Source organism: Somniosus microcephalus, chromosome 5, assembly GCF_052327205.1.
Source record: "Somniosus microcephalus isolate GS21.2 chromosome 5, FLI_Smic_1.0, whole genome shotgun sequence".
In the NCBI taxonomy this organism is placed as follows: domain Eukaryota; kingdom Metazoa; phylum Chordata; class Chondrichthyes; order Squaliformes; family Somniosidae; genus Somniosus; species Somniosus microcephalus.
In genome coordinates this window covers 76,452,702-76,475,844 of record NC_140991.1, presented here as the reverse complement: position 1 = coordinate 76,475,844, position 23,143 = coordinate 76,452,702, and the positions used below count along the sequence as shown (strand labels likewise).

The following is a 23,143-nucleotide window of genomic DNA, read 5'->3' as shown; positions in this document are numbered from 1 at the left end:
CCTCCAATCAGACTTCAGGAGATTCCGACAGCGCCGAATTCACTTCAAGTCCTTTAAAGAGCTGTTTGTAATTTGCGTCAGACATTCTCGAGCTCGAGGCGATTGTGTGATATACGTCAGTGTGGGTGGGATGAATGCACGCTCGGTGTTTTTGCGCGTGCTGGCAGTGTGTGAGGGAGGTGGACGCGCGTGCGCGGGCTGAGCTAACGGACTCTCAGGCCAGTGGGGGAACAAAATAAAGCGCTTGCGCCACGGTCCTGCCAATATGTGGGCCGCGGCGCGCTGCCGGCGGCGCTCTTTGTGCGGGTCTCTGCGGCGGAAGGCACAGCTCCGGCGGTAGCTGTAGGCTGGCTTGGGCGAGGTCGATCTGCAGGTTGCAGACCCTCCCGGGCGTGTTTGCAGAGGGAGACTTTTTTTTAAAAAGAGCGAGCAAGCGCCGCGGCTGCTGTTGCGGTGCAGAGTTGAGCCGGGTCAGCGAGCCCCGCGGGGTAACTAACAGTCGGACTGGAGACCAACGGTCATGGGGCTCCTCTTCTCCAAACTGTGGAGCTTCTTTAGTGACCAAGGTAAACGTGGGCCGTTATCCCGGTGAGCGCTGGCGCTTGTCTCCCCCCAGTTTCTCTGAGATCCGGTTTCTTTTATGAGACGAACTTAAAAACCCCGCTGCTGGAAGTCGGTGATTTTTTTTTAAGCTCTTCTGTGTGGAGAAACCAACCCCTGCCCCCTCACCAGGACTGGTTCGCACTGCAGTGAACTTGCATCCATCAGCTACCTTAACTTGACAAGTTGTATTTTTTTTTTAAATGACTCTTATGTTGATTTTGCTTTGTATGAGTTGCTCTCCATCCGTTCAGCTACCCCTGATGTTTTCCTCCTACCTTTTCCCTCGTGCCCATCACCAAGTTAAACCTCCCCACAGACCCTAAACCCCTGGGTCTCCAGTTTCCTTGAACGTGCTGTCACCACTCAAATCCATGCCCATTTGCCACCCCCCCCCCCCCAAAAAAAAACTTACCAATTAGGTTTTCATCTTTTCCACAGCACCGCAACCAAAGTCGCAAACCACATCTCCTGTTACTGTGATGCGTTATCTCTCCTCGTCCTCCTGCAGCCTTTTACACACAGTTGACCACGCCATCCTCCTCCCAAGCTTCTCCTCAGTAGGACTGCCCTAGTTTGATTTTACTCCTCCCTATCCAAGGGTAGCCAGAGCATCTCCAGCAATGGCTTCTCTTCCAACCCATGGACCTTTTTATATCCAAACTCCACCAAGGATCTATCCAAGATTCTTTCCCCCCCCCCCCCCTAATCTACATACTGCCTCTTGGCAGTATCATCCCACAGACATGGGGTCGGTTTGAACATGTACTCCGATGGTGCTAATTCAACCTATCCACCACTTTTCTTGACATTTCAAGGAAAGCATTGGAATAATTGAGCTTGGAGGTGACGTATGAGGGTTTCAGTAGCAGATGGGCTGACGTAGGGGTGAAGCATGGGGTGAAACTCGGGTTTATTTGGGGGCAGGGAGAGGTTGTTGTAAGTTCATTCCCAGTATTGATCACTCTAAAAGAACAATGTTATATCGGTCCTGAAATTACCTTTTGCTAGTTTAAAACTGTGCCCCCTTGTCCTACTCCCACAGTTTAATTTAAAGTAATATTCCATATGAACTTTTCTATATTTATTATCTGATGTATCTTTATATGATCACCTCTCTAACACCTCCCCATTGTGTGCTTAAAATACCAAATTTCTACAATCTTCATAACTCAGACCTCCGACACTAAGGATCTGCCTTGTAGCTCTTCTCCTGCACTACTTCCAGCTCTCATGTCTCCCTTATCTCTCAACAGCCAGAACTTGACAGTACTTGACATGCGGTCTGACCAGAGCACTGCAGTTTGGTCATGATTTCCTCTGACTTGCATCCTACTATTTTGGACACAGTTTCAATATTTCATTGGCTTTTTTGACTGCTACTATGCATTAGATGGACTTACTGAGCATTGAGTCTACTGTGATTGTGCCCCCCCTTCTCCCTGTAGTGACTGACGTGACTGCTCAACATCTGCTACAAGTGAACAGCTGAATGATGGGGTGCAAATTCACACTTTCAATTTATCAATCTATGGTGTGTTTTGGAACTACAAATTGTAAAACCAATTGCAATCTGATTATACTTGCATTTTAAAATGTATATTTGCGCTTGTGTTATTGTTGAATGGAATTTTTTTTGTCATCAAATGCTCCTGGCCAGATGTTGCATAGACTAGATGCCTACTAAAGCTCCCTATAGTTTAGCCCTACAGTGTGTTCCAATTTGAGATTACTGTACTCCCATAAAATTTATTTTCACATCAGACATCCAGATGCCTTCTGAGTGAGGTTGACACATTAGTGCTGACTTATGACAAATTGAGACAGTTGTGCTGTGGTCTTATGCCCACATTGGGAGCTTGATTGAGTGGCTCTAAACTTGTTTCATGTTCCTACATTTGACAGAAATGATTTTGTCCCTTCAGTCCAAATTCGGTCCTGATTCTCGCGCATGCTAACCACCAGGATCTCTTCGACCTCCTAAATATTACATTTTGAATCCTACTGTAAATATAATGCAATAGTTTTCCCTTGCAAAAAAGGAGACAGTAGATTTCTATTACTTAGGGATAGAATTTGTGTTTATAGTAGATGAATAGAATCAAGTAAAGAAAATTCCTTGGTGAATACAAACTGTGGAAACCTGCCATCTCATTAAAGCAAAACTTTCCCCCAGAGTATTGAGGCAAAGAAACTGGTTGCAAATGTACTGAGGATCAATTCTATTCATTTCTACTGTATCTTGGAGTAAAACATTTTCACAGTTGAACAGAGCTCTACTAGGTGACACTGCTGTTTGTTATCTGTAAGTGGATTATGGTGCCAGATGAAACTTCATATGGATATGTTAAAAATCATGCAACCTTTCTTCCTATGTGCAACAAAAGTAATCCACGAATGCTGTCAAAGTGAGGGTGAAGTTAGAGGTCTGCGATATTAACAGACTCTGTTCTCAATATATCGAATCACTGCAGAGCAGAAATCAATAAAGCCGAGGAAACCATGCTTACACTCTAGTGTTCTGGCCAGACCATGCTTACACTCTACAGTGTTCTGGCCAGACCATGCCTTGAGTACTTTGCCCATTTTTGATCCCTGATACATAAGGGGAGCATTGAAGTTTTGGAGGTGGCATGAGTTAAAGCTCCTAGTGTTAAAGAGGACTGTGTCACGAAGAAATATTTGAATAATTGTATCAGGGAGATTTTCGTACAAAGAATGACCAACACTTGGAATGGATCTCTGGGTAGGGTGGTGGAGGGGGAAGAAATGGAATCATTAGGAAACACCTGTGATGGAGTGGAGGGAACTGTCGGGTCTTCATGCATGGGTAAGCTAAGTTGGGCTGGATGGTCTCCTCTCTATCTACCCAAGTGGTTTGAGGGCAATAAACAGGTCTATAATTTTGCAGTGATTTAGACTTGAAACTATTGAAGTAAAATGTGAAGACAGGAATCCTATTTTAAAATTAATTTAGAGAGACTGTCCTGACCAGATGTCTATCCCTGTGCTGCAATATAATCCTGCTGAACCTTCAGTAGGGTGGAATACTCCCTTAAATATTCAGCAGGACTTTCGTAGTTGCCAGTACCTCCTTTCTTTACAGTTTTATCCTCTGTATACATTATTGTTAAAATTATATATTTTGTATCCAATGTATGCTTTGTTTATTATTTTGCACAATTACATTACCAATATGCTTTTATTACAATGTTTTTTGATGCAATTTTGTATTCTGGAAATAAAATTCTTTTACAGAACATAAAGTTATAATAGTTGGCCTGGACAATGCGGGAAAAACCACAATCCTTTATCAATTGTAAGTAATTGTTGTCTTTGTTGTATGCATTAACAAAAGCTATCTAGTTGTTGGTCCACAGCACTAATTCTGATATAAACTCATTTAGTACCAAATTTGGAAGTAGTTTTGTGCTGTGGACCCATGGATTGAGACTACTCAAACTCATTTCACGTAGAAAGGCAGGAAACTTTCATCCCATCGGTTAGGACGGTATTCAAATAGAGGTCCCAGAATTGAAAAGTTGATGTCTAACCCACTGTACCACACTCCTCCTCACCCCAAATGTATTGTTTCAGGATAAAACTCCTTGAAGATCTTTATCAGCTTCCTTTTATGGAATCATCGTCTACCATCCTTGACTGATTTGGGCAGGGGGCAAACAACCTGATCTGAAAGGTCTGCAATGCCATTCTGATATCAGTCATTGGGTAGTGTGAGAGGGCATTTTAGGGTAATTATCAATCCAGCTCATGCTGTGGATGAGTTCCCTTCATTCAATCTCCTCTTGATTAATATGTCTGAGATAAGGAACTCTGCGTGCAGCATTGTTGGCACAAACCTATCTCTTACAATATATTACAGTAGGTTGCTTCTGCAATCTGCTACATAACGTTCTTCCAACTGTAGTGTTAATTGGAAGTAAAAATTTTGGTAATGAAGATTTTGTTAGTTAATGAGTGCCACTCTAAAGTACAAATTGTCTGAGTATTGGGAAAACTCATTTGTTAACATAGCTGTGATACCTACTGCATCTTGAGTTGTCAGTGCGGATTTTAACTGTACATTTAGTTAATAAACTTCACTTTTCTGTCTAGACATTTAGCATAAACAACTCCTGTATTTGCTGCATGTACTTTGTAAAATCAAAAGGAAACAGCAAATATTAATTTATATTAAGAGTTTTATCATAAGTGAAATTTTATATATTACAAATAAAGTTTATTACAAATAGAAAAGTTTATTCTCAGAATACTGGCTAGTGATCTGAATAATTTAGAAAATCCTAATGCTAGTTATTGACTTCTAAAGCCAATTTCTTCAAGTCATCAAAATTTGAGTTGTATGATAAATTTTCAAAATAAGATTTTCACTTGATACTTGGAAGATAGCTCATTAAAGTAGAATTTAAGTAACTTTCAAGCTTTTGGAAGTTTTTACTGTATTGACCAGTCTTGCATTCTTGGAACACTAATTTGTGACTTCACATTTCAATAGACTAATCAAACTTTGTAAATTAGGGCATTATATTTTTAGGTGCTATTTCATTAGAAATTAAGACAAAATATATGACTTCCCACACAAAATAAAGTGGGATGAGCCTTGAAAATATTGATATTTAGTTCCAAACATAGTGCTTGTGCTTCAATTTGAACTGAAGTCATGGCAAGAAAGCAAATGTACTCATTTTAGTTCAGCTTGTAACCACAGTGATTTATATCCCTGCCGGCGATGGAGTATGCTGTCATTGCATGGCAATTCATCATCTCGCTCTGACTGAGAGCTGACAACTTGATTGTCGCCATCAGGTGATGACAGCGGAAGCGTAACGTTGGATCTGAAATCTCTACCTCTTTAGTTGAGAGGTAATGACATTTTCTAACATGCACCTACCCGTCAACTAGGAATGGCATAATGTTGATCTCCCATGATGTTGCTCACAAACAATTGGGAAGAAAACTGCCACTTCTAACTCAGTGCTCATGCATTGATTGCCAAGCTTGTCCAGGAGTCCAGGCTTTTAAATGTTACCGAAACTTACTTAAATTTTTAGTTGCAACTTTTAAATAGGCAAAGTTATTTGGACTTAAATGTTCAGTCTTTGTGGAACTATAATAGGTGCCTTCTGTGTTTATTGTCAGATCTGATTTGGTCAGGTATTTAGTAGGGATGTCACAAAAATGAAACTTTTTTGTCTGATTGATTGTGGTACTGACTTTTTTGTCGCTATATATGGGTTTAATTCACACACACACACATTTGCCCATTGCTTTCGTCCGACCAAAACTTCCAGGTCCTGCCTCCCGGCATAACTGCTTTTCCAGCCCTCTCCTGCCCCAGGAATTTTGTTGCTTTTGTTAGCTTTTTATCCACTGGCTGATGACCTCTGAAAGTCTGCTAATGTTGCTATTTAACTGGCACCAGCTAACAAGCCCCATCTAAGTTAGGAAGAATCCTAACTTCTGTTTTGCACCTTCCCAAAGACTTGGGAATTTGCAATTAAAAAATTGTAGGGAACATTTATTTGCAGTGCTACAGTGGCTAAACATTATTTTGTTCAGTTTTTAAGTTGTTTGAGAATATGCAGTTTTTAAAATACCCTACTCAACACCGTGATAATGAAATTATCTTCATATGACATTTTAAGTGTGTTACAACTGCCTTCCTTTTTTCAGCTTGATGAATGAAGTTGTTCACACATCACCTACAATTGGAAGTAATGTAGAGGAGATAGTGGTCAAAAGAACACATTTCTTAATGTGGGACATTGGTGGACAGGACTCACTGCGTTCATCGTGGAATACCTATTACACCAACACTGAGGTATGTGTACCTACCTTGGTAACCAGGTAATTGATTTGTACAGACTGTTTGTGACTGATTTTTGGACATTGCAAGGCTTCGTGGGACTTTATTCAATTTCAATACACTTTGTGCTGCTTTGGAATGGGATCCTGGGGGTTAGGAAGTTGCCGATCACTAAATGCAATCTCCTTCAACATGGCTCTAGCTGCTGTATTGGCAGGTTTCTTGATTGCATCCAGACTGCATCGGCCTTTGTAATAGAAACCAAAAATATATGAAAGAGTAATCAACACCGATTTCAAAAGAGAAGGTGATGCTTGACTAACCTTATTGAATTCTTTGAAGTAACAGTAGACCAGGGTAATGTAGATGTAATATATGTGCATTTTCAAAAGGCCTTCGATAAGGTACTGCACAGTAGACTCATGAGGAATCAGGGAACTAATAGCAGATTGGGAATCAGGGAACTAATAGCAGATTGGATAGCAAGTTGGCTATAAAACAGGAAATCGAGTAGGGGTTAAAGGTAGTTACTCAGACTTGCGGAATGTGGGAAGTGGTGTTCCACAGGGATTGGTGCTGGAACCACTGCTGCTCACTGTTTACATGAACGATTTGGACTCTGGAATCGGAAGTACAATCTCAAAATTTGCGGATGACACCAAATTGGGCGGTATAGTTCATACTGAGGAAGACTGTGACAAAATACAAGACAACGTTAATAAACTTGCAGAATAGGCATGTAAATGGCAAATGAATTTAAATATAGATAGTGTGAGGTGGTGCTTTATGGTAGGAGGAATAAGGAGTCACATAGTCCTTGGAAAAATAAGGCTGGAATTTTGCCTACCTGGGTGGGTCCGGTGCGGGCAGTGTCCGTGGGGGGTCGCAACGCTGTTGGCTCCATCCCGCTGCTGAAAATGAACTTCCCTTAATGGCGCCTATTAAGCCCGCCCAGCGTGTTACCCGGCCCAATTTCATGGAGCGGGTCTGGTGACTTTATTCATGACTCGTTTTCAGCTGGGATCTTTAAAGGGACCATGGCCACATTAGATTTGAAGTTTAATCTAACACAGTGCTGTCAGTAAATTACAGCATTGGAGTGCTGCAAACACTGACCATGACTGCACAGAGGCAAAGGACTGCACCCAGGTTCTCCGATGCATGCAGGGAGGTCCTCTTCCCTTCCGATGGGCGGAAGAGACCTCCCCAGGAGACCAAGACAGCCTGGTTGCAGATTGCAAAGGACACAAGCAGGGATGTTGTCAGGAGGACCTGGGTGCAGTGCTGCAAACATTTCAATCATCTCATTAGATCAGGAAACGTGAGTATAAAGCCACACTCAACTTCATCCTGCTGTGCCTCTGATCACATTCCCATTACTCTGCCTTCCCTACCCTCCTCCTGTATATCCTTACTCACATCAACATACATTGCACCTCCACCCATTCCTCTCTATCTACATTATCACATCCCCAACTCACTAGCCACCCCTCACATTTCACCCCCGCCCCCAATCCTAGTGCAATCATACCAACTAACAACACACAAGGGTAACCACTTGGTGTTTTATCCAATGTTCATGTAAAGTTTTTGTTAATGTGGTGTCAAACATAAAAACATTTATTTCAACATTTTCTTGTATTGGATAGATTTGTGTGCACCTTTTGGAAGTGGCTTAGTGAGTTGTAGTGAATGGTGAGACATAACGGTACCCCCTGCAGTGGTGATTAGTGTGAAGGAATGGCTTGGTCATTGTAGGGATGATTTATGGTGTTGGTGTGGGGTGGTGCCAACCTGGCGCATCATGTGGCAGCCATATGGGTGTACAGCGTAAAGTTAACTAAATCTGGCCATGATGAGGCCATCCCTGGCCTCCCGGGCAGCAATGGGCTCAGGTGCTGATGCCCTCTGTCCTGTGCAGCATCAGGTGATTGTGGAGAAGGTTGGTGGTGTCGTTTGTGCTGCTGGTGTGCCTGGTGCTGCTGGTGTTTGGGCTCATCGTGGACCGATTCTGAGGACCAAGGTGAGACAGTATAAACAGCACCCATGTTGATGGAATAGATGGCAGGTGAAGCACAGATGACAGAAACAATCTGTCAGTGGTGAGAGAGTTCTTCCAATGAGGTGACACTGAATGGAGACTTTGCTGGAAACACTTGCAGCCTACAGAATCTGTGCTAGAAATGGACTGAGCAACAGCTTCTGCCTGAGGAAAATGGCCATCTGTCGGGTGGGAGCTTTTACCGTACATCTGAGCCGTCAAGTAATCAGCTGGAGCAATGGCCAACTGATTACTTGACAGACATGCTTCCCGAGCAGCATTGTTGCCGTGGCCATGCAGGGAAATTTAAAAAGTAAGTTTAAAAAATGCTCAAGTGCCTGTAAACTACCTGATAATGATTTCAATTGGGTTGCCCGCCACTGCGCAGTGACAGACGTGCCTGGGGGAAAGGTGCGTGGCGTGCAATGACAGCGGGTTCCCGACCACCCCGGGAGCGCCTGCTACCACCCTGGAAAATTCCGGCCTAAGTATCTAAATGGGTTAGAGAAGCAAAGGGATCTGGGGGTACACATTCACAAATCATTAAAAGTAGCAATACAAGTTAACAAGGCCATTAAAAATTCAAACAAAGCACTGGGGTTCATTTGAGGAATAGAACTAAGCTATTGGAAAAGATTGAACAGACTGGGGCTCTTTTCTCTAGAAAAGAGAAGGCTGAGGGGTGACCTGACAGAGGTCTTTAAAATTATGAAACCGTTTGATAGGGTAGACATAGAAAAGATGTTCCCACTTGTGGGATTGTCCAAAACTAGAAGCCATAAATATAAGATTGTCACTAATAAATCCAATTAAGAATTCAGGAGGAACTTCTTTACCAAGAGAGTGGTTAGATTGTGGAACTCGCTACCACATGGAGAAGTTGAACTGAATAGCATATCTACTTTCCTCTTAAAGGTATCTAAGTACATGAGGGAGAAAGGAATAGAAGGATATGCAGATAGGGTGGGAGGAGGCCTGTGTGGAGCTTTAACTGGTATAGACCAGTTGGGCCAAACGGCCTGTTCCTGTGCTGTAAATTCTATGTAATTTTAAATCGGGTAAACTAGCCTCGATTCATGGAATTGATAATGATGTGTAAGAGTAACTATACCTTTGGCTTGTAAGGATAAATACCATTTGAAGGTTGTTGGCAGTCTTTGAAATATTGCATGAATATAATCATATAATACCTTGACATTGTTTAACAACTGGTTTTCCTGTGGATATCAATGGTAGTAGATATATGGAATAGATGGATGTGAATGTAGGGGCTAACCTGTTGTGTAACTCCTTAATGCATGGTCTGCTGGGACTTAAGTCTGATTGTAATTTAGGAAGTTTCAAATAGGTAACGGTTTTACAGGTTCCTGATTGAAATACTTTCTCGTACAAAATCTTTGTGCAAAATACTTTCTCGTGCTGTTGATCTGAGTAATTGATGCAATGCTCTAAAACCTAAACACCACATATAGATGTTTCACAAAACTCCAAGATATTTTCAGTGGCTTTAGTTGCTTGTTAAACATTTTTTAACAACTAAGTTGAATAAAAATTTTTTTCAATATTGGAATAATGTGATTGTGTAAAAGCTGGATGTGAAAAATAACCTGTTAGTCTTGCTTTCTTGGTAGAAGTCATTAATATTTTGAATTCTGATTGTTTTCTATATCCCTTATTTAGTAAAAAATGTCACAAATGGGTTGAGGGCCCAACACTTGATATAAAATATATAACCGTACTCCTATCCTGTTGAAAGTTGCACTTAGTTGCAAAACGCTGTAAATTGAAGATATATTCCAATGCCGTAAAGTTCTTTTTACATTAATATTATATGACCAATTTTGGGATTTGTATCAATTTTTGTAGGAAATATTTAATTTTTAGGACTCCACAAGGAAATTTTGCTCAGATCTGTTAATGTCCTTGGGTAAAGCTACTGTTTTATCCCAGGTTATCAAGGAAGTTTTTTTATTTTATTGGGGTAAAGGCCCTTTTTTTCTTTTTCCTTTTGCTTTCTCATTTAATACTCCACTTTTTGTTTGTTTTTCAGCAATTTCCTTATACTGATGTCTTGAGTTCTCTCTGTGGCTTTTATCACTTTTTTCTGTTAATTAGCACCCTTGATTTTCTCTACTTTGTCTCATCATTTCTTTTTAACTATCTTTTTTACTTTAATTTTGCTCACTGCACCACTTTCTCCTCATGTCTTGTTGCAGGTCTTTCCTACAATACTTCCCTTATCATTTTTGTACCCCCGTCTCTGACTGTAAAAGGAGAGGACGCGACTGATGCCAATGAAACAGAAGCTGTGTAGAAGCGTTTTGTTCATGCGCACTCCCGGCTCGTTATGGGAGTGGGTTCGTTTATTAAAAAAAAAAAAAAAAAATTTTAATGCCGGGGAGTGAGTGTGCTCCGGGGAAAATGCCGGGCTGGGAGTGGGCTCCGGGGAAAATGCCGGGCTGGGAGTGGGCTCCGGGAAAAATGCCGGGCTGGGAGGGAGCCGGCTCCGCGGAAAATGCCGGGCTGGGAGTGGGCTCCGGGGAAAATGCCGGGCTGGGAGTGGGCTCCGGGGAAAATGCCGGGCTGGGAGGGAGCCGGCTCCGGGGAAAATGCTGGGCTGGGAGTGGGCTCCGGGGGATATGCCGGGGAGGGAGCGGGCTCCAGGGAAAATGCCGGGCTGGAAGTGGGCTCCGGGGGATATGCCGGGGAGGGAGCGGGCACTGGGGAAAATGCCGGGGAGGGAGCGGGCTCCGGGGAAAATGCCGGGGAGGGAGCGGGCTCCGGGGAAAATGCTGGGCTGGGAGTGGGCTCTGGGGAAAATGCGAGGACGGTACTGGGCTTGTGTTTTTAAAAAAAAAAAAAAAAAAAAATCAACTTTCTTCCGGTTCCAGATTAATGCGCAGTACGCAGCTTCCAGTCATTGGCACCAGTCACTCCATAAAGGATAAATTTAGGACGCAACATAGAAAAGATGCAGATTTCATGTCAGCTGCATGCAAGTGGGCTTACTCTGTTATCTGCACTTTAAAAAAAAATTAACTAAGTGGGATTGAACATCCTTTGGAATTCCCCCAATCATCCACCATAACTTTGTCAAAAGGTCAGCGGAAACCCCAGAGAAATGGTGTTCATGTAATTTCTCTGGGGTTTCAATGTATCTGCCACTGAAGGTGCGGCAGGTAATAGATAGCACCCCTGCAGAAATGCAACCCCTAAGTATCTTTAGTACCTACAGTAACACACTACACTACACTTATGAAGCTGTTCTCCCTGCCTTAAAGTACCCTTTCACACAAACTTGAATATTAAGCCTGGATCACGGTTTCATGTCTCGGTATTATCAAGTCAGAAGTAGGCTGCTGTCTCGGCAGAGCATTCAATGGACTACTGTTTTTGCAACTTGAGAAGCAATTTTTCATTCTCTTTTTTCATCTACCAATTAATCCAAATATTTTGTTACCAAATTGTCACTACAATAGCTGAAATACCTTTTATGGACATAGCAAACTTTTTTATTGCTATTATTTCTACATGTACAGATAATGTACAATATGTTGTCTGAATTTTGATTCTTTCAATAGTATTTTTCTTGAATAAATGAACTATTCTACTTTGTGATGGTGCAGGTCTGATTTCTTACAGCTTTCTGAATATATTGCATTTAAAAAAAAAAAAAAAAAAACTAGAATTGATGGATTTTGTTAAATATATAGACCTGGAATTTACAGTCGCTGTTATTACCTTACCCCTTTGAAACTATAACGGCAACTTCAGGATGTAGCGCATGCGCATCCTAACGCGGAAATCCTGAAGTTGCAGTCAGTCATTCACTGCTCCGACACTGGTTGCGCTGTGCCCCCCCCCCCCCCCCCCCCCCCCAAACAGTTGGCAATCAGTGTAATCTGGGAAGCTGACAAGCTTTGGCTCTTCTGCAGTAATATCGCTGTTAAATACCCCATTAAAAGTTAGACCCTTTTGTAGTTGGTGTAACTGGGGTTTTAACAGCGTATTGACTGCTAAAGAAAGGCTATGGCCCTGAAAAACTAATTTTAATTTTGTGGAGTGTCAAATTTATCCATTTTAATAAAAATTAAAATTTTTGAGAAACTTAAAGTTTGTTCCTCTTTATTTCAGGTTTACCTTTTCCCCATGAGAGCCCCAATCGTTTTGCTCTCTAACGTTTTTAAAAAGTTAGAATTAAAGGAGCTTACTCACTTCCTGGTTCTCGGCCTGTGAGAATTCTGCATTGTGATTGGCTGCTTAGAGAGCTTGTTGACATCGCAGCAGCTCGCGCTATAGGATTCCCACTAAACTACAATTATTTCAACTTCACATCGGAAAAGCCAAACCTCTCACCATAGAGATCGCTAGATTGTGGGAAGCTTACTTCGGGGCCAGCGGTAAATGCCTTTTGTTCGCCGCTGACCACAAATTACGGGCCATAGAATGATATATAGAATTGTATGTGAAAGTTGTCGGTTCTGGGATAATTGAAGATTTTTTGTATCAATGTCTGAGACACAAGATAGTCTTGAAGGAATGCTTCAGGATGTTAAGCCTTCAGTGAATTTCTCCATTTCTGAAGTTAACACTTTTCACTTTGTGATGCCTGGCTACCCAATGGAACTACCATTTTTGCATCATTACTAAAGCTCAGTGCTGACTTGTCTAACCATTGCACCACCATACTCCTGTATTATGGTGTTTGTGGAATTTATTCATTGTATGGAGAATGATTTGGTTCACATTCAAACTAAAACTGAAATTACTATTTTAAATAGAAAATGTTCTTAGAAGTTTCCTTTTACTATTTTCAGTTTATAATTCTGGTTGTGGATAGCACTGACCGAGAGAGATTGTCAATCACCAAGGAGGAACTGTATAGGATGCTGGCTCATGAGGTAAGTCTGTTATTGAATTAATTATTAAAAAGGGCTTTTAAGGCTTTCCTTGAAAAACAATCAGACTTCTGTCAATTCATACAGGTTGACACAGGCTTTATTAAAGATTGTGAGATATGAACTCAGTCTTAATGCAGGATTACCTTTGTAGATCAGACTTTTTCAATAATACCTTATTTTCTTGGTAATGATTAATGCAGTCTTAATCCTGCTGCCAGACAAAAATTTGTGCAAATGCTTGTACATACAAGAAATGGGTCCTATTTTGACTTTATCAATATACATTATCTGTTGGTAGTTTGTGCAAAAGCCCTATTTCCCACTCACTCATCATGGATTTGAGTGCAATGTGCCTAAAGTCTTAAATATTACCTAACTTGTTATTTTGTCTGCTGAGTGGGGTTTTTTATTTGACTTTTGTCCAACTGAATGTGGATGCTGCATGGTGCTTAGTAACTTTATATAGATGACTCAATAAATCTTTGCTTTCAGCAACTGAAATTAACCTTGGTCCTTTCCAATGTGCACCAAAGCATAAGGTAGGTATTTTGTGCACCAATTAGTGAGATATGCAGCATTTTTATAAACATGCTAAGTTTAATTATAATATTGCACAGAATAATCTTTATTACCCCATAAACCTTCCCTTATTCTAACAACATAACGGGTTTCAGTATAGCATAGATTATTCTGAATGCAACTAGAAAAAGTAAAAATATTTCAGTTTTGGGAGTTAAACATTTTATATTGTGTATATAAGGAGACAGATCTAGTGAAAGACCTTCACTGTGATTGATTGAAGAATGTGCATGACATTTGATAACTGCCCATAGTATGAGCCTTGACTCAGAGGTAACACACTCGCCTCTCAGTCAGATGGTTGTCAGTTCCAACCCCACTACAGAGATTTAAGCATATAATCTAGGCTGACACTTCAGTGCAGTACTGAGGGAGTGTTGCATTGTCAAAGGTGCTGGTTTTTGAGACATTAAACCGAGGCACCATCTGCCCCCTCCGGTGGAAGTAAAAGATTCCATGGCACTATTCAAAGAAAAGCAAGGGAGTTCTAGTATCCAGGCCAACAGTTATCCATTAACCAACCATCATTAAAACAGATTATCAGGTCACTTATCGCATGCTGTTTGTGGGATCTTACTGTGCACAACTTGTTTCTCTACATTACAACAGTACTTCATTGGCTGTGGAGATCTTTGAGCCATCCTGAGGTTGTGAAAGGTGTTAATATTAATGGAAGTTCTTTCTATCTTTGTCTTTTCACAAACCTACATTCTTACTTTTACAAGAGGTGAAATTGATGCATAATGCATTTTAAGAATTTTATTCCTATAGCTTGGAAGAGCCTTAAAATGAAATTCTTCAATTCCCTTTCTCTGGTCATTGGTAGCATTACTTCACTAGGATAACTGCTAAAGTTGTCTGCATCTGAATCTGCCCAATTTTGCATTGAGTCAGATTTGACATTTTCAACAGAATCTTCTGTATGTCTCGATCATTTGAGTTTAGCATGGATTTTCCTCTCTCCTGAAGTGGATTTTTTTTTTTTTTGTGTTTTGGTCAGATTGGAATGTACTTCAGTTGATGCCTGAACTGGGTTTTAGGTTCTCTATCTTCTCACAGGGAGTTGACACCTTAAAGTAATTTTGTTGCAATCATGGCACAGTTTTGAACTGAGCAAAATTTGTCTTCTGGCAAAGACCTGTTGAATATGTGAAGCACTGCACAGTGATCTTTGAATAAAGCATAGATTGCACTTGGTGTATGAACTTAAAATCTTTGGAATGAGATCTGTAGCTCGAATCCAAGAGAAGACAGCTTTGGGTACTGGATATCTTTTGTGGGGTTCTATAAATTCTTTGTGGCCACATTGAAGTGGCTCTGAAGTTTGGTTTTTGGCTTCTTGAATGTTCCAGCATCACTTCAGCATTTGCCCAACAGTAAATCAGAAATGAGTAATTGGATATAACTGCAAAACAGGATTCTCTGGACAGCAGCTCACAATCCAACTGGAGAATATCAACAGGAGACTTGAAGCAATTAAGGGATTTATCTGACCTGTAACCAGGTTTACAGTGAGTGCAAACTAGATCTTACTTTGGCATTGATTACATCAAACAAGATCTGCCAAGTAGGTGGTGTACTGTTTTTAAGATTTTGTCAGGATGTCACGAAGCGCTTCAAAAGCTGAATTATTTTTTCCAGTGCAATCACTGATAAGTAGGCAAATGCAACAGCAAATGGCACACAGCAAGGTCCTACAAATAGTAAAGAGATGAATGACCAGCTAATCTGTTTCTGGTGGTTGAGAAAAGAATGTTGTCCAGGAGAACTCACTGCTCTTTTGAATAGTGTCATGGGATCTTTTACATCTACTTGAGCGAGCAGATGGGATCTTGGTTTAACATTTTATCTGAATTGCCGCATCACCAACAACAGAGTGCTCTTTCAGAACTACACTATTGATAAAGGTGTTTAACGTTGTTAATGGATACGACAGAGTAGATAGAAACAGACTCCGATTAAAGTGTAAGCAATTTAGGGCAGAGGGCAGGAGAAACTTTGACAGAATTGTGAGGCTGTGCAATGCACTACTGGACTTAGCAATTTGAAGGAGAAACCATGTCAGCATTTAAGAATAGGTTAGATAGGGGGTTGAAGGAAAGGGGAACAAAAGAACATGAGAACAGAGCAGGCAAATGGGATTGGGGCTACTGTTCATGTGAAGGATAAACACCAACTGCTTGGGCTAAATGATCTGTTTCTATGGAGTGCCAACCTAGCTTACGTACTCAAGTCCTGGGACATAAACTCATAACTCCCTACTCTGGGGTGCGAGCGCTATCGATTGAGCTAAGCTGGCACTTGAATTGAAGCACCTAAAGCTCATTCTTCTCTCCCCTATCTCATTCAGAAGATTGAAAAGAAAGCTCTCTAAATCCAAAAGTAGCTCAAGACCTCCTGACGAAGCTGGATGTGGAGTCAGTATAGTGAAGTCAACCACTAGCTGAACCACCTGAAGCTGATGCAGTAGTTCTGAGGCCAAGGCTTGGATTGGCAAGGTTTTGATTGAACTTTCCCTATGAAGTTATCTCTTTCAGTCTAGAAAAGTAGCCTATGCTACAAATTGGTAGTAATCTTGACCATGCCAATGGATTTTTGTCTTCTCTTCTAGCTCCTCCCCAAGTTATGCATCAGTTATTACAAGGTTGGATATATAGTTAACTGATTCCTGGACCTTTGATAATGCTGCTGTAATGTAGAAGATGTGATTCTACATTTTTATTTTTCTCCTCTGGAGCACCTAACCTCTAGTTACTCCAATAACTACAATGTGATAATCCAAAATTTTCATCAGACCTTTAGTGAAGGTGTCCTACAAACTTTTTGGATGTCATAGAATCATAGAAAGTTGCAGCACGGAAAGAGGCCATTTCGGCCCATTGTGTCCATGCCGGCCAGCAAAGAGCTATCCAGCCTAATCCCACTTCCCAGCTCTTGGTCCGTAGCCCTGCAGGTTAGAGCATCCCAAGTGCAATTCCAAGTACTTTTAAATGTGGTTAGAGTTCCTGACTCTACCACCCTTTCAGGCAGTGAGTTCCAGACCCCCACAACCCTCTGGGTGAAGAAATTTCCCCTCAAATCCCCTCTAAACTTTCCACCAATTACTTTAAATCTGTGCGCCTTGGTTTTTGACCCCTCTGCTAAGGGAAATAGGTCCTTTCTATCCACTTTATCTATGCCCCTCATAATTTTATAAACCTCAATAAGGTCTCCCCTCAGCCTCCTCTGTTCCAAGGAAAACAGACCCAGCCTATCCAGTCTTTCCTCATAGCTAAGATTCTCTACTCCTGGCAACATCCTTGTAAATCTCCTCTCTACCCTCTCTAGTGCAATCACATCTTTCCTGTAATGCGGTGACCAGAACTGCATGCAGTACTCTAGCTGAAGTCTAGCTAGTGTTTTATACAGTTGAAGCATAACCCCCCCCTCCCGCTCTTGTATTCTATGCCACAGCTAATAAAGGCAAGCATTCCGTATGCCTTAATCACCTTATCTACCTGGCCTGCTACCTTCAGGGATCTGTGGACATGCACTCCAAGGTCCCTTTGTTCCTCTACACTACTCAGTGTCCTACCATTTAATGTGTATTCCCTTTCCTTGTTGGCCCTCCCCAAATGCATTACCTCAACTTTCTGAAACTTACAATTTTAGCTGTAAAAAGTACATCATTCTGAAACCAGATGCATAGAAATGGATTTACGTTACTTTTATTTACAGCAACCAAATAATAATTCCACAGCAGTAGTACAAGTATAAACTGCTATTATTGGCTTATGTTTGACATTATTTAAGAAGGGTGGTAGAGTGAAACCAGGTAACTGCAAACCTGTCAGTTGAGGGGCAGCTACTAGAATCTGTCATGGGGGTAGTGACTGACCACTTAAACAAATATGAGCTGATCAGAGAGAGCCAGCATGGCTTTGTCATGTCTCACCAATCTTGTTAAATTTTTTGAAGATGTCACTAATAAACTACATTACGGATGTTACCTGTGAATTTCCAGAACCCATTTGATAAGGTTCCACACAAAGATTATTAGCAAAAATGAGTGTGCATGGAATTGGAGGTCGCTTTTTGACTTGGGTTGGAAATTGGTTAGGAGCTAAAGACTTAGGCCCCAATATTAACTGGGAAGGGTGTGGGGGAGGCAGTACTTGGCCGATGAACCCGGCAAGGCCGAGAAGATTGGCAGGGCCTCATTTGTCCTCGGGCCTCAGCTTTTTACTATATTTATTAATGACTTGTATGAAGGAATAGAGAGTTGGATATGGATACCTAAGTTTTCAGATAACACTTAAGTTAGGAGAGAGAGTAAGTAGTGCAGGTGGGAGCAAGAAGTGAGTGAGAAAAGCAATGGTAAATGGAGTTCAATATGAGCAAGTGTGAGGTTATCTACTTTGGAACCAAGAAATATAAATGAGTATTTTCTAAATGGTGAGAAAAAAGGAACTGTAGAGGTGCAAAGAAATTCGGGACTCCAAATACACAGCATTAAAAGCTAATACAGGTGCAAAAATCAACCAACAGGATTAATGGAATATTGGCCTTTCTCTCGAGGGCTGGAATACATACGAAGGAAGTTGTGCTTCAGCAGTATAGAGCCTTGGTCAGACCCCATCCAGAGTACTGTGTTCAGTTTTTGGCTCCGCACCTCAGGATGGGTATATTGGCCTTGGAGTGGGTACAGCACAGATTCACTAGAATGATACCTGGGCTTAGAGGGTTAAATTATGAACACAGTTTGCATAAACTTGACTTGTATTCCCTTGAGTATACAAATTTGATAGGGTGGATATGGAGAAACTATTTCCTCGGTGGGTGGGGGGGGGAGAATCGAGCAAGGGGACATAATCTTAAAATTAGAGCTAGGCCATTCAGGAGCAAAATCAGGAAGCACTCTTTTGCACAAAGTGTAGTAGAAATCTGGAAAACTCTTTCTTCCCCCCCCCCCCCCCCCCAAAAAGGGCTGTAGATGCTAGGTCAGTTGGAGCTTTCAAGACTGAGCTAGGGTGAGTGAGGATATGGAGCAATAGCAGGCAAATGGAGTTAAGGTGCAGATCAGCCATGATCTAACTGAATGGCGGAGCAGGCTCAAGAGGCTGAATGACCTGTTCCTATGACTTCTCAACCTTCAGTATTTACTAAAACAAATAGTATACTCTTCATCTTGTCAACCTTGGGAAGAGTTTTATAGTTTGTTCTACATAATTAAATTCAAGAAAAGGGTTGTATTCAAATTTCTTGAATGAGGTTGAGTTTTGAACTGGAGTATTTATGGAATTGAAGAGCACGAGGAGTCTGACATGTTTTTGAAATGGACAGTTATCAAATGTTCGTTCTTTCAGGATCTAAGGAATGCAGCTGTGCTTATATTTGCTAATAAGCAGGACAAGAAGTGTTGCATGTCTGCAGTCGAAATCTCAAAATACCTTACACTAAGTTCTATCAAAGATCATCCATGGCATATTCAAGCCTGCTGTGCTCTTACAGGAGAGGGGTAAGTATACTGTTCAGTTTTACAATCAATTTCTTATTTTGCCTTTGTTCGTTAGAGCATTTTACATTAAAAGTTCTTCATGTACAGTGTCTTCTGTCAATAACTCGGTTGTTTTTTTTTTCTCTTCCTCATTCCTAACTCGCTTTTAATGGTATGTCATTATACTTTGTTCACCATTCATATGATATGAAATCCTTCACTCCCTAGTTTCCAATTCATCCCATTTACATTCCACTAAGATAAATCCCTTTCCAGCAAAAATAGATTTGCCACTATGCCAGCTCTTCAAATACTTCTCCAACCGCCCCCCCCCCCCCCAATTTTCACAAGTAGCATGACACAACCTGCAGGATCTCCAAGTTCACTCTCCCACAGGCAAAATTTGTATTAGATTTGTCCACAATTCCTGGGAGCCACTGCGGCAATCTTTAATGGAGGAATCTTAGGTGCCACTGTGTGGCCTTCTCCATTCTCCCCTCTTCCTCCCTCTCTTTCTCTGCCCACCCCCCCCCCCCCCCCCCCCCCAAAATCAAACATGTGCACAAGTTATTCTGGTGTTTGTCCATCTGACTGTTTAGCAGAAGTACTCCTAGGAACCACCACATACCCAGTCCTGCTCCTCTCTCTCGTGCAGGTGTCTATTCATCTGTATCCCAATGCCAGGACTACAGTTCCTAGTTGCATTGCCCATTGAGACTAAATTCCTAGGAGTCAGCATATAGTCAAGCCTTAACCACAGCTACAATATAAAGATAGTAAAACCCTGGCCCGTCCCTTGGTGAACCTAAAATTTATAGGAACTCGTGCACTAAAGAATGTCCTTTCTGTAGCGCACTCCCTTCTAACCGCTGTGCTTTTTCCGTGCCCCATACCTTTCCATCTCTCTGCTTTCCCATTTCTCTCTTCTGCTCCCTCACATAGATTGCCCATGCAGTAATGTGAATGGCAGAGGGCAATAAATTGTTGTAGAAACAATAAGGCAAATGAGATAAAACAAGGGCAAGAGGTGGAGAAAAAGGGAAAATGAAGGAGCTGAGAGAGGAATAGAGAAGATGTGGAGGGGGACAGTGTGAGGAAAAGCAATGTGCAAGGTTTGGCCTTCATTTGAATGCCACGCACAAGAATAGGATGAAAATCTGCTCTCGGATAGTGGTAAGGTTCCAAAGTAAATTGAATGGGCACTTCCTAGTGAACATAGAGCTTGGGCAGAAATTGACATTGCATTGGCAGCTTCACTCATAAGGATGCCTGGTGTTAGAAACTGTAATGTCAATGCTCATGTAGTGAGGTGTGCTCATCTGAGACTAGAGTTAAGAGAAGTTCTTGAAGCACAGTGAGAGGAGCTTAACTTTGTATCAGCACATGCATGGTTCTCCTGTGTAAAAGTACCTCCTGCATAGATGCCCCTCGCCTTGATAAGGAAAGAAAAAGACTGATCAGCCTGCGCTGATTTGAAGCACTTTGTAGTAGTTGGCTCTTTATTTTTTCTCTCTACTCTGTGCCTTCTCTTTCTCCCCCCACCCCCCCCCCCCCCCGCTCCCCCAACAAGTGACAAGAGTGCCTTGAAGCATGAAATCCAATCTATATTTTGAAAAATACTTATTAATTTGCCTTTTATCTAATTAAGAAAAAACTACTTCTGGAAGTAGAGCACATGTATAATAACATTTCCTTTTTTTAATTGCTTTTTGTTATTTTAACATTTCTCCTTTTAAACAATTTTTCCCCCTCCTCCTCTAGGTTGTGTCAAGGTCTTGAATGGATGACGACTAGAGTTGGAGTGAGATAAAGCTATCACTCCACAAATATGAAGTTACCTTGTACCTGTTGCAAACATCCAGCAAGTATGAATTAAAAGCTCCACTTTTGTTTTGTGTAACACCAGCCAACTCCATATTATGCACAGCCAGACCCTGTGCTTCAGAGATGCAGTGTTTGGTATGCATTCCACAGAACTTTTCAAGCTTTACAGTGGCTATAACTTTAAAAAAAAAAAAAAAAAAAAAAAATCTATTCTGTCTTTTATTGTGTTTACAAAAAGTATACTTAAGTGGCTTAAATGGATAATGTACTTTTAGATCACAATTCTTTTCATCTGTATTTAAATTTTTTTAGGTCACTAATATTGAGATTATCTTCTGCACTGTTTTGGTGTTGGACTATGACTTTGTACCACTAAAGATCATGAAACTCGAGTATCCTTGTTACTACTGCAACTAAGACAACCTGACAGATTACAAACTAAAATGCATGCTCTACTTTTTTAGCAGCTGTAACTTAATATAACTGCGTAACTTAACAATTATAACATATGTGAGGGTACAGTGTGTCTGCCACATTTGGAATGATTTAGTATTTCTCTTCATAGAGAAGTCTTGACCACTATTTTCTGCTGAATTAACTTGTATATGAAGTAAGCAAACATTATTATTAATTTTTAATATCACCAGCATGATGCATTAATGAGAGTTTTGCAAGAATTGCTTATTTTAGGATTAAATTGACACACTCAATCTGATTCCAGTTGAACTAATCATGTACTCAATTAAGGTAATTCTGTGTCAATCAATTACGAAGCTAACAGTATTGATACCTATGCAGATAAATCTGGAATATACTTGAGAACTAGCACTACCCACTATTAGTAAGTAAATATAACTGCAGGAATAAAATGTAGCGGATTCGTTAATCCTGCAAAGAGGAACCATGACCTGTGTATCTAATAAGCTCTTCACATAACAGGCAAAAAGTTGAATCTTAACCAGGGTTAGTGGCATTACCAACTGTTAGTCCATTAAGCAATTGCCAGAGTTGCGAGTTGCTACATATTAGCACCGACCGTTTCCTGTTTCTGTTAGAAAGGCTCTACTGTATTCCATTGGACGAAACCTGCGACATCATCACTACAACTAAATTTTTGTGTGTCTGGGAAGTCGGGCTCATCTGTCATTATTTCTGTTTGAAGAATATAGGGATTTTTTTTTTTGCTACACTTTTTCAAAATGTAAGTTTGGCTCATGATTGATTAACTTACTATGTAGCGGAATCTGCATTTACTGTACAGCATTTACTGTACAGACAGTGTTACCAGCATAACCTGCAGCATTGGATTGCTTTATCAAGATACTTCGTTTAGCGCTTCTACTAACCTAGAATTCTGATCTAAGTACTGAATTTAAAGGTATTGCTTAATCAGAAGATTTTTTGAGAATTATCATGTGATAGAGTGATACTTTGTCAGCAATGTACACTTGTGAAATCGTTGACTGACATCTAAGAATTAAGGTTGAAAGTTTAAACTTTTGTATATTTTTGGCTTCGCGCTGTTCAATTATTTTTTTAAATTTTTTAAAATCATATGTGTTTAACTTTGCTGGGGGAGCTTTTTGCCTTATTAAAACATATTCTTGAAAGAAACTGGATGTTTCTCTGCTTGAATGCATTCTATTTATATCCTATTAAATCACGGCACAGTAATATTTTGTGTTTTTTTTAATGAACTTTTGAGGCATTGGTTGTGCAATACATGTTCTAACAAACTAATTCTAAAGCACTCTTTATTCTAGAATATGATTGGTATGTTAAGTCTTATTTTTTAAAAAGTCATACCAATGGATTCTGCCATGGTGTTGGTCATAAAACAATGCAATCTAATATAGTTGGTCTTCCATGGCATTGTTTCCCTACTGTCTTTGTCT

The 23,143-nt window shown here is 40.8% G+C and overlaps 1 protein-coding gene across 4 annotated transcripts; it reads left to right on the top strand.

Moving 5' to 3' along the window:
- The first annotated feature begins 245 nt into the window (after positions 1-245).
- LOC147117124 (ADP-ribosylation factor-like protein 5B) lies at positions 246-22,862 on the top strand. Of its 4 annotated transcripts, none has more exons than XM_085987837.1 (6): positions 246-588; positions 3,859-3,919; positions 6,295-6,442; positions 13,286-13,369; positions 19,294-19,445; positions 21,186-22,862. In XM_085987837.1, the coding sequence occupies exons 3-6, from the start codon at positions 6,299-6,301 to the stop codon at positions 21,232-21,234; spliced, it is 429 nt and encodes a 142-aa protein (XP_085843963.1). In that variant the 5' UTR covers positions 246-588; positions 3,859-3,919; positions 6,295-6,298; the 3' UTR covers positions 21,235-22,862. The 4 variants fall into 4 exon arrangements, with proteins under 4 accessions (XP_085843963.1, XP_085843960.1, XP_085843961.1 ...); XM_085987834.1 differs by having other exon boundaries at positions 428-566; XM_085987835.1 differs by lacking the exon at positions 246-588 and adding an exon at positions 1,876-2,134.
- Positions 22,863-23,143: the final 281 nt, after the last annotated feature.

Coding starts and splice junctions, on each gene's coding strand:
- LOC147117124 (XM_085987834.1), top strand. CDS start 521: ATGGGGCTCCTCTTCTCCAAACTGTGGAGCTTCTTTAGTGACCAAG. Junction 3,920..6,294: donor ACCACAATCCTTTATCAATT/GTAAGTAATTGT, acceptor TCCTTTTTTCAG/CTTGATGAATGAAGTTGTTC. Junction 19,446..21,185: donor TGTGCTCTTACAGGAGAGGG/GTAAGTATACTG, acceptor CTCCTCCTCTAG/GTTGTGTCAAGGTCTTGAAT.